Source organism: Lissotriton vulgaris, chromosome 6 (genome assembly GCF_964263255.1).
Source record: "Lissotriton vulgaris chromosome 6, aLisVul1.2, whole genome shotgun sequence".
Taxonomy (NCBI): domain Eukaryota; kingdom Metazoa; phylum Chordata; class Amphibia; order Caudata; family Salamandridae; genus Lissotriton; species Lissotriton vulgaris.
In genome coordinates this window covers 1,733,243,527-1,733,255,119 of record NC_141694.1, presented here as the reverse complement: position 1 = coordinate 1,733,255,119, position 11,593 = coordinate 1,733,243,527, and the positions used below count along the sequence as shown (strand labels likewise).

At 45.5% G+C, this 11,593-nt stretch overlaps 1 protein-coding gene across 4 annotated transcripts in view; it reads left to right on the top strand.

Moving 5' to 3' along the window:
- The first annotated feature begins 377 nt into the window (after positions 1 to 377).
- WDR26 (WD repeat domain 26) overlaps positions 378 to 11,593 on the top strand; it is a 702,982-nt gene continuing 691,766 nt past the window's right edge. For 2 of the 4 annotated variants that reach the window (XM_086927970.1, XM_086927968.1), the window contains exons 1-3: positions 413 to 1,112; positions 2,219 to 2,318; positions 2,411 to 2,509. In XM_086927970.1, coding sequence (XP_086784096.1) covers positions 820 to 1,112; positions 2,219 to 2,318; positions 2,411 to 2,509 — 492 coding nt within the window. In that variant the 5' untranslated portion in view covers positions 413 to 819. Of the gene's footprint in view, positions 1,113 to 2,218; positions 2,319 to 2,410; positions 2,510 to 11,593 lie in introns of all 4 variants that reach the window. The other 2 variants (XM_086927969.1, XM_086927971.1) reach the window with 2 other exon arrangements.

Below are 11,593 nucleotides of genomic sequence, written 5' to 3'. Positions count from 1 at the left end.
TGTATGAAATATTGAGGGAAACTTTAGCAGGATCCCTCTTCCAAGCTAGAGGTTTCCCCTAGTCTTGCCAATCAAGTGACAGCCTTTACACCACTTGCTGCTCTGGATATTTTATTATCATTTTGGTCTACTCAGTAGAGTGGGATTTCAAGTTTGCAATGATAGTTTAAAAAAAATCACATCACAATTGTGTTTGCCGTGCAAAGTAGCGACCCTGGCGTGGCTGAGGCGACAGGTCAAAAGTGACGGAGGAGGGTGACAGCGCGTGACAGTGCTTGGCCGGGGGACGGCTCACAGACGACCCCCTCTGACACCGGTCTGTTTACATAGCGCCTACTGCAAGCACTACCTGCCACCGGAAGTGAGCGCAAGACAGTGCAGGAATTTCCGGTGACGTCGCCGTCTGGACTCCATTAGGGCTGCAGCTGAGCAGAACCGACTCACAGTAGAGTACGGGCAGCGGAGTCAGAAGCAGCTGATCCCCCCCCCACCGGCTCCACCGAAGCCGAGGGGCGCCCCCTCCCCCTGCACACCCCGCGCCCCCACCCCTCTCCCCTCCCAGCCCCGCCGTCTCCCACCACGGCCGCTCTCGGCGAGGAAACTCTGGCCTCTGCTTCCTCCTCCTCCTCATCGGACTCGGACACCGGCGGTGCCTCCCCGCCCCCGCGCAAGAAGCTGCGAGCCTCGGCGGCGGAGGGCGCAGGAGAGCCCGGGGCTTCGGCAGCAGCAGCAGGCCCAGCCGCCCAGGCCTCCGGCCCCGGCCCGCTCCCCCCCTCCCGCGGCGGCCCCCGCAGCCTCAGCCCGCAGAGCGCCGCCGCCATGCAGGCCAACGGGGCCCAGGTGCCGGGGGGACAGGGGACGCAGGAGCCGGGGACGCAGAACGGCGAGGCTCCTCCGGAGCCTGCGCACGCCAACGGGCTGCTGAGCCTCAACAACAGCAACAACCTGAACCTCAACAACAACGGAGTCACCCCGGCCGCCTCTTCCTCGGGCAGCGCCTCCACCGCCGCCCCCGAGCTGGGGGCTGCTCTGAAGAAGAAGAAGCGACTGTCTCAGTCCGACGAGGATGTCATCCGCCTCATCGGGCAGCACCTCAACGGGCTGGGGCTCAAGTGAGTGCCCAGGCTGGGGGTCGTTAAGACTGGGCAGTTTGTCACCGAGCAGACAACAGTGGCAGTGGTGGAGGGAATGAGGGAGATGAAGGGATCATGTATGTTCCAGGTGCAGCTAGCTGGTGAGGTGTCAGTCTTGGGGCTCCCAAGAGCCTCCTCAGAGAGATCGGATTATTTGAACAGCTGGTTGTAGGCAGTGGTGGTTTATTCTCATGGCAGTTTAATCGCCGTGGTGACAGTGCCATTCCCCCTGGGGGTAACATGGAGAAGTGTGCCAACATGTACGGAAAGTCCGAATCACTGAGCCCCCTGGGGCAGAAAGGCAAGTCTCTGGGAGCTGACCCCTTAACGCAGCCTTCGCTGTACTTGTCTAGTGTCAGTCCTGGTCTCGCCTCACTGGTGGCCTTTAGGATAAGTGTGACTGTAGCAGATCACACAGGCTCTTGTTTACATCCTGAGCGAGAAGGCCGCTCCTCCCATTTTGGTAGACCTGGATGTTGAAAACTCGGAGGCCATTTTTTCGATTTGTTTTGATCAATCTCTGGGGATTGTTTTGCTTTTGAAACTCTCCAAGACGTGGCTCTACGTGGGTTCTGGAGTAGCCTGCATCCCCAATACCCCGGTTATTGATGGTTACCGGAACCACTGTGTGGTTCTGCATCGTTCTCTGGCTGCACAAGTGTACTAAGCGAGGAGACCATTCAGAGACTTGCGAGCAGAGGTGGTTTAGTGTCTCTCTCTCGCTTCATGGAGTGTGGGTCCGCTGTCAGCCTCTGTATCCTTGACTGACTGCCTGAGCCTTGCATGAAAGACAGTGCGGAATCCGATCAAAGGCCTGCTTATTTCTATTTACGATTAAAACCGCATTGTCGCTGCTTTGTGTAGTGTGACACAGCGTCTTCTATTTACTGGATTCACACGGCGATCGTTGTTTGAGTTTACGATTGACTTTGCGTTTGAAATATCTAGTAGTCTGTTGCAGAGGCAAATCTTCGTAGTCCGCTATGTGTGATTGAATTCTGCGCTCGCAAATAACGAAGTGTGTTAAAACCGAGGGCTGTGAACTTCATCTGGTTAACATGGCATCCCTCTCTTTCCCTCTGCAGCCAGACCGTTGATCTTCTTATGCAAGAGTCGGGATGTCGTTTGGAACATCCTTCTGCCACCAAGTTCCGCAATCATGTCATGGAAGGAGAGTGGGATAAGGTAACAGCAGACCGCAGATTCCAGAGGGTGGACGGGGCCTGTATTTTAAATACCCCAATTACTGATCTTTATTTTTAATTTTGTCTTTATAGGCAGAAAACGACCTAAACGAACTTAAATCCCTAGTCCACTCACCTCATGCAATTGTGGTAAGAGGCCCACTAGAAACGTCTCAAATATTCATTAAAAAGGTGTGCAATTAATTTGTCATGCTTCTAAAACTAATAGGTGTTTTTTGCCTTTCTATCATAATTGAAGTAAATATTGTGTTTGACTGTTGTACAATCGACTGTTTAAATATTTTGCGTGACTAAACCTGCGTTTCAAGTAATACAATGTTTAGAATTGAAAATGGTTGGTACCGGTGCATCACTGGAGGGGCACGTATATTCTGGAACGGGACCTGACATTGTAGATCCCTTGCACAACTGAATGTTCACGGTCGTGTCACAGCTTGCTGTGCGCACGCGTTAACAATGACTGCTTTATTTCCAGAAGGGTTGGAAAGAGGGTTTGTTTATCGAGTCTTTTGTATTCATGCATGTATGTTGGTGTTTGAAGTGGTCTTTGTGCTTGGTTTGTGGAGGTGTGGTTCCCCAGTTCGCGTAGTTTGACAGGGAAACCTCAGTGGTGTGCGCGGCTGTCAGTCAGCACCGCTCGCTGCCTGGAGGGATCGCCCGGCCTGAGTGTAAACAATGCCTGATCAGCTGATGGCTGCTCTCCTTCAAGCTGATTCATTTGTTGTCAAACGGGCAGCTTCCTGCCAGAGAGGAGGGCGGGGAGATCCTGCAGGAAGTGAAGCCGCACTAACAGATGTCTTGTCGATCAGAGCTGTTCCCTCGGCTGCTGCATCTGTTGACTAGGCCGGGCTGAGCGTGTCCAAGATGTTTTTAATCTTTCGCCTTGGCTGCGTTTGCTTTGAGACACGTCAGACTGTAAAGCGACCTTTACGGGCGCATAAAATGAAAAAGAATAGAGGATACCCCGCCCCGAAACTTCATCCCTTTTCACGCCTGTCAGTTTTTTTTTTTTTGGAACTTGTTGGAAGCACTTTAATTTGTATTATGCAATACATCTTAATTGGTGTGCCTTGTTTGTAGTATCATTTGAATAAACACGTTTATAGATGTTAGCAAAATATGCGCAGACAACATGAAATAGCTGAACAGGGTGTTTTGTGTGTGTTTTGTTTACATAGTGCCTATCAGAGTATCCGTAAAATAATGACTAAACTGCGTATATATGTTATGGGTTAACCACTCTTGTCTCAATAAGCCATTTCATTGAAACACCACCGCCTGTTTCCAAGCACCTAGTGTAGGTGTATTTGTCCATCCACCCTTTCAATTGATACATATCAAACGTACCTCAAAGACTAATGCTTGAAATGGGCATATAGAAGTTGCAGGGTACCTTTTTGCTTCCTTTCAAATTAAAGGAGGGGCAGACATTCGATAAAGGCGGATGACTGCTTAGTTAAAAGAAGGTTATGTGCAGACTTCTAGTTTCGGTTTTCTCCATTTGCTCGCAAGGGCCTACAAGTTCCAGAATGCGGAATGATGTTGCAGAAAAACTGTGGATTGGTTAACGGCCTAGGTTGTACACAACAGATGTATTTCTGAATATTTGCAGAAACTTAAGAGGCTATTTTAAGTGGCATAATAAATGCAAGATAAGTGCTGGTATTGGTTGACCCTGTACTCTGCTACATTATTTCCGTTGACAACCAGTGCTATAGAACGCATAGTTGAATTCGCAACTAAATGGTTTCTTTTATTTTAACTTAGGTTATAGCTTAAATGTAATAGTATTGTGCACTTTCATATGTAGGTATTCAAATGGTGGAATAGGAAAGCATATATATTTTTAAATATCCTTCTTCGCTGCATTTTCTTCGCTGCATTTTCTAGTTTGTGTTTTTAAACATAAATTCATGTCATTGTAATACATGTGTTGTGTGTTACTCTGTTCAGGTCTGGCAGTTCGGATTGGACTTTACAAAACTGATTGCGCCTGTCTGGTTTCCGGCTACCATGGCATAGTAGGAGAAACATGATTGACTGGGGCACAACCCTAAGGGACAGCCAATGGCTGAGACCAATTTATTCGTTCCTTCCTGTACCTGGTTCTTTATTCTATGTCTAGGACTTTATCTCGAACAACTGTAAATGCTGTTATTTTCATCTTTACTCCCCTGTTACCAGGCTTCTAACCACTCTGGATGCTCTGGGCGAAGAGTGGCACTGTAGTGCTAGGGAATGCCCAATGGAATTGCAGATTGTGAAGAGGCATAGTAATCCTCTTTTAACAGTAGTGGAGCAGCTGTTTAAAGGTTTGCCTTTCTGTCTCAAACAATATCCCGCGTCGCTAACTCCAAAACACGCATCTATTGTGGAAATGGTTTTGATGTAACATTTTAATTTGTGAAATCAGAGCAAATTAAGTGTCCATTAATTTCTCTAATTTGTAAGTTGATTCATCTTTTTAATATTGGCGTTAGCCGTAAAAAATGTTTTTTGTCAAAAACGTGTAATGGCATGTTTGTCCAATTTCTTATATCGTTCAGAAGCATAACACATTGGTGGTGTCCTTATTGAATAACATTTACAAGTTTAATGCGCTCATAATGATGCTACAACTTTGTTCGGCATATTGGGGTTGCTCTCCAAGTTTCTACTTGAAAAAACGTGGGTTCAGGAATTCTGTATACTTATTAGAAGGGCCGTGTTCGAAAGAATACTAGTCAGGTATGTGTTTGTATAATTGTGATCACACCCTTTGTCTGCTATGAGTGAGTCACAAGAGCGACGTCTTGAGCTAACACAACTGTGATCTGAACATGTGGCAATCCATGCCGTTGATCGTTTGTCAAGCCGCTAGTGGTATATAACTCCTTTGTGACAGTTTTTTTTTCTTTTTTTTTCTTTTTAATACTTTACTACATTCTGTGACCAAGAGTCATGACTGGATTGTCCGCATCTTCATTTCGTCACTATCTCTTCTTAATATTCAGGCTTAGGGCATTACCTTTGAAAAGATTTACTGTGAAATGGAAAGAACTTCTCCCAACTGTGTCTGTGCCGAAAAATTCTTAGAAAGTGAAGCACACTTTGTTTACACGTGTTCTCTAACTTGACATGCAGTGTAAAAGGGGATTCTGTCGCACAATCATCCAAGGGAGCGCTAAACATCTATAAGGAACAACCTTTGTTTAAATGCAGTTCTGTGTCACTTAAGCAGTACTGCAACCATAGACCGGTGTTGTTGCGCCATCTGCATTAATTATAACCTATTCATTTTTGTTTATTATCTTGGCATGATACATTGAGATAACCAGGCAAACGCAATAAGATGATGGACGGAGTATGGAAACTTTTCATATTGCTGGGTCCAAACTTGGGTGAGCTGGCAAGCAAGATAGCAATGGATTTTACTCTGATCTAGGACTGGGAGTGAGTTTTTGAAAAGTTTCAATACTCCGTCTATTTTATTTTGTGATAGTACACTGGGATAACCAGCCAGTAAGTGTATATATAGTTTGAGGTTCTAATTGTTTGTACATTTGGGTCAATTTAAATTGTTTTTAAACATAACTAGTCTTAAAATTTGAGGTGACTTTTTTTTGGCTCGGATTTAGTATTACTGCATCTCAGTCTGGCCTTGGGCTGCTACTTAACCCTGAAATTGCCTTGGTGAAGGCCAACAATTTAAGATTCATTGTTATCTAGGAAGGATCTGCCGTCTTTGTTCTGGATTTCTGCCTGGCCCTTGACACTGTGCTCATAGTGCAGCAATCTCGAATACCATTCTTCTTAGCTGACATAAGCCACACTCCCCCTTTTTTATTTCTCAGTTATCTTAACTTTTAATTACAATGTGGAAAACCGCAGAGTTTAGTCCTGAATCAAGCTTGGTTAAATATTTCCATCTCCCTGCTAGCTAAATTGGTTAGATTTTAGTTATTGCGTTGTTCCTATGCTTGCAGATTGTCTTCCATGTGGAAGATCTTAATTCAACTTCACCCAGCTTCCCTCAATGCATGCCTGCATGCAGCATTTTTGTTATGCATGATGGAGACAAGACCTGTTCGGTAAATATTCAGTACCCTGAACACCTACCAGGTGGCCAGAGAGGGATTGTTTTCCCTGATGCAGTTTAGTTTAGCTAAAAACTTGGGCATTTTGTTATTTTTTTATTACAAGGGTTCTCTCCCAGCTCAAGTTAGTTGGATGGCTGCCACTTGTCTCCACATCTTACAAATGCTTCCACTGTTCTTCCTACTACCTGTAACTTCCTGGAAAACTAATTCATCTCATGCCAGAATTACTGGAACTCGCTGTATCCTGGAGTCCCACAATATCTCTGGTGCCTACAAGTACTGCATAATGAAACATGTTTGAATAGCCTTCAATTGACGTTCTATGGTCCTTCTATTTAGACAAAGTTATAGATCCGATTTTCCTGCAACCAGGTTATGTAAAATCAAAAGCACTTCAACTTCTGTCTGTGTAGGAAAAAGCTTAAAACCTGGTTGTACAATAGTCGTTATCCTATCTAGCTTGTGAGTCGAATAGTGCATTGACTCCCTGGGTATCCGTTTAGCTTTAGAAATAAAATGTCGTTTTTTTTATATAAACTTTTTTTGTAATTTTCTCTGTTTCCCGTATGCTTATTTGTTGTATTTTTAAAATTTCTTTATTGAAGAATTTTTATAGCAAAACATACTAATAAACATGAATAAAGCCGTCATCTGAACAGGTTCGCCCCCCCCTCACCCAGGCTGGTCCTTGCCTTGAACTGAAAAGATCAGTTCACTCACTAGCATGAAGAAACAAACAAAAAAGTGACAACAAACATGATCAAAGCGAGACTTACTCTGACGGTGAAGCAGATTAATCCCCAATACCTCTATCTACGCTATCCTCAGACCATCTGGTTAACAGGACCCAAATTCCCATCCCCCTGGCCCTTGGTCTCCACCCCTTTCTAGCGTATACTGCAGTTTCTAGCCTACATACTGCCAGAAATCGACATAGCCATTGTTGACCCATAGGTGGAACAGGATCGATTCAGTGAGTAGCTAAACAAAGTCTAAATACTACCATAGCAATAAAGAGAAAGGTCTGGACTCGAGCCGATAGCTTAGGGCTGCTCACTCCCAGAATGATCAGCTGTGGTGTTAAATCTATTCGCTGACCCAAATGAGACTCCAAGATAGTGCCAACTTCCCTTGTAATTGTGCCCATGTCGGGGCAGGAAGCGAACATATGTACAATGTCTGCTGCTGGATAGCCACACCGTGGACATGTTGATCCCGTAACTCCTCCCCATTTAGAAATCTTCTCTGGTGTTATATAAAGATTAAACCAGGTCTTAAAACACTGCAGCTGGAGGTTGGCAGCAATACATGAAGTTTGACATCAAAACACACAAGATGATGTACGGAATGTTGCACAATGGCAAAACATTCACCCCCAGTCACAGATCTGGATTTAATCTATCGTTATTTTGCTCACCAAGCCACCCCAGTTCAGACATGGCCATATGCAAATCAGTCTTGACCCTGTGCCTCATGGGAACAGTCCAGCCCGAACTGCCAAGCCATGTCTTCCCTGGACCGGAAACAAGCTTCCTAGGACCGGTTTCTGGCATTACAGTGAATGTTTTGCCATTGTGCAACATTCCGTCCATCATCTTGTGTGTTTTGCTGTTCACCCTATGTGGGTAAGGTATGCCCAGACGTGGGTCCCGTGCTCACTACGCCACTCGAGTGAAGCTATCCTGGCTGAAGACGGCTGATAGCCAGAAACCGGTCCTAGGATGCTTGATTCTGGTCCAAGGAAGACATGGCTTGGCCGTTCGGGCTGGACTGTTCCCATGTGGCACAGGGTCAAGACTGATTTGCATATGGCCATGTCTGAACTGGGTAGGCTTGGTGAGCAAAATAACAATGGATTAAACCCAGATCTGTGACTGGGGGTGAATGTTTTGCCATTGTGCAACATTCCGTCCAACATCTTGTGTGTTTTGCTACACATGAAGTTTGAGCCATATACAGTGAATCTTCCGCTTCCCCCGCTCCAACCAATTGCTGCTTATGCCAACTGGCACATGCTTAGATAAATCTGGCATTGTCTCATTCAAATTTTTATAGATCTCTCCTAGTGTGTCTTTTAAGTAGAGTCTCAACCAGCATAACCCGTGTGAAACCATTAGTACCTCCCTTTTTCATCACCAAAAAGTCTCGTAACTGGAGATATTAAAAAAATTGTCTGTTGTCGACACCAAAAGTTTCCATAATCTTGTCTCAGGAAATCACTATCTCGTCCACGAGATCCCCCAACCATCCTAACCGCTTTATTATACCACCTATTCATATGCCCAGCATTGACAATACTAGGGAGTGAGTCATTGCCATACAATAGAGTATAAGCATTTATGAGACCCAGGCCAAGCCTCTTACAAACTTAAGTCCAGGTTTTGAAAGCACACATCGGCGTCTTTAACGTGACCCTTTTGTAATAGTTTAAATCCGTATATTGCACAAGACAACCCCTAGCCTTGGACCCCAATAATAGCTCAAACATAGAAGCAGGGTGACCACCTGCATCTTATAAAGTTCAGCCCTAATTAGACTTGTCTATTTTAGATAATATAGCAGCCTAATGGTATAGCTGGCGATTAGGAACCCCCCAACCACCTCTGTCTCTAGGTAGCGTTAAAAATGTAAGTGCCCTCCGAGGACGAAAATTAGCCCAAAGAAATCTAGTAAATAATAGGTTAATGGTTTTAAACCTTGAGTTATTAATAGTTAAAGGAATTGTACTAAAAAATATAAGATTTTCGGCAAAAACACCATCTTGATTTTTTAAAATTTATTTATTTTTGTGTTTTATAGAGCGCAAACTTGACCCGTTAGGGTATCCGAGCGCTTTACAGGAATCATAGGATTATACACAAAGACTTAGAATCAAAAGAGTAAAAAAATCCATTAGGAGGTTTCGGGGTGCAGAATACATAAGAGATGGGACACACATTTACAGATTACATTTACAATTACTCAAGACAAGACCACAGGTTTTTTGCTGGGGTGACTAGGTAATCCAAAGGGAGGCAATAGCCAGATGTATATCAGGGTCATAGTGGTGGTTGAAGGCACAATTTAAACAAGGAATTTACCCATAAGGAAGGTTTTGGTATCCTCTTTGAAACGAGACTGAGAAGGGATTCTTCTGATGGCGAGTGGGAGAGGGATCCATATTCTAGGAGCGGCCCGGGCCGAGAGAAAGCACAATTGTGTTTTGTTTTTTTTCCCCGAAAGCGAGCACGTTGCAGCAGAAGGTCTCTGGCGGACCGGAAGTTTCTGATTCCTCCAGAAATCACAAGTTTCCGTGCAAGATATGCAGGGGAGTTGGAGTATAAAGCCTTGTGTGTAATGCAAGCTAGTTTAATCTGTATTCTTGCCTCAAGAGGAAGCCAGTTCAGAGCTTTCAGGTGTGGGGAAATGTGGTTGAATTTCCTTGTGCTGGTAAGTAGCCTGGAGGCCGCACTGAGGCAGGCTTTTAAAGGTGCCAGAGAGGTCTTGGGTAAACCAGAGAGGGTAGAACAGCCATACTCCAGTATAGAGATGACTAGTGCTTGGACTGCTATTTTTTAAGGCGGAGCATCGAGGAAGGGTCTCCATTTTCTTAGTAGCTCGGGTGGAATCTGGCTGATTTGGCCATCGAGTTGATGTGGTCCCGCATGTTCAAGTTGCTGTCCAGGGTAATTCCAGGGATTTGGCTGAGTCCACGATGGTCAGTGGGCAATTTAAGGCTGAGATAGCCTTGATCCATATTTGCATCTCAGGGTTGGTTTTAGGAGGGGAAATTAGGGGAAATTCTGTTTTCTTTGCGTTGAGTTTGAGTTGATTCGAGGTGAGCCATTCGACAGTCCGTTTCAGGGGTCGTTCAGGGAGAGGATCTCCTCGAGAGATGAGGTTTTGATGTAGATCTGAGTGTTGTCAGCATACATATGGTAGGAGATATTGGCAGTGCGTAGTACTTTGGCAAGCGGTTCTAGGTAAAGGTTAAAAAGGGTGGGGGACAGGGTAGATCCTTGGGGACTCCAACTGTGACCGGGGAGGGAGCAGATAGGTTGCCGTTAATTAGGAATCTCTGTGATCGGTTATGGAGGAAGGACCTAAACCAGAGCCTTCAATCCCATCCTGAGTTTGAGGCGTTCGAGTAGTTTTTCATGGTTGACTGTGGCGAATGCCGAGGATGGATTACGAGACAGGTTTTGCCTTGGGTAAGGGCTTGGAGGGCATCATCAATGATGTGGAGCATGGTGGTTTCAGTGCTGTGTCCAGTTCTAAATCCGGATTGGAAGTCGAGTAGGTGGGAGTTGTTGATGTGTTGACTTGGCTGCTGTTGCACACACTTCTCAAACTCTTTGGCTAGGAGAGGGAAGTTGGAGATGGGTCTGAAGTTGTCAGGGGAAGCAGGATCTAGCAACAGTTTTTTCAAAATGGGGAGGACTTGGCCGGCTTTCAGAGTCTGGCATCTATCCCTGCCGGAGAGAGGCGTTAATTATTGCAGTCCAGCTAGGAATAATGTATTGGACAACGACAGCTAGGCAGTTGGAGGGGAGCGGGTCATTAAAATGGTTGTTCGGGTTTAAGGTACATAGGAGTTTGGAGATGGAGTCTTCGTCATAGACGTTGAAGTCAGACCAGTGAGCTTGATTTTTAAGTGAAATCTTTGAGGGCGTTGCGCCTGGAGGAGGCAGGTCCGGAAGGAGTTGACAATATGTGGTAGGACTGAGTTAGTTTCCTATGGCTAGGATTTGGTCAGCGAAGAAGGAGAATTCCTCGGAGGATATTGCGGACTTTGGGGGTTTCTTTCAATGTTTTGGCCAATTTTATTAGATTGTTGTTTGACCAGTTCGCAGAGCTTGCGGGTCTGTTCTTGGCCTGTTGCAGTGCCCTTGTCTTGTGGGTGCCAGGTAGTAGGAAGGTGATGGCGGAGTGAACAGGTTTGGGTCAGGGCTTGATCGGCCAGGAGGTCTTTGGTGGTGTTGACATGTGGATCCTTGGGATCGTTCCAGTGCAGGTTAAAATCACCAAGGGAAATATCTTTAGTGTTGAAGGAAATCTTAGCTGTGTTGATTTCCATGAGGTGGGCAGTGAAGGAGTAGTTCATGCCTGGGGCGTGGTAAAAGATGTGCAGGTTGCACAGTTGGGTGGAATTGCTGTAAATAGCATGGGCGAGGTATTCGCAGGATTCGGTAGTATT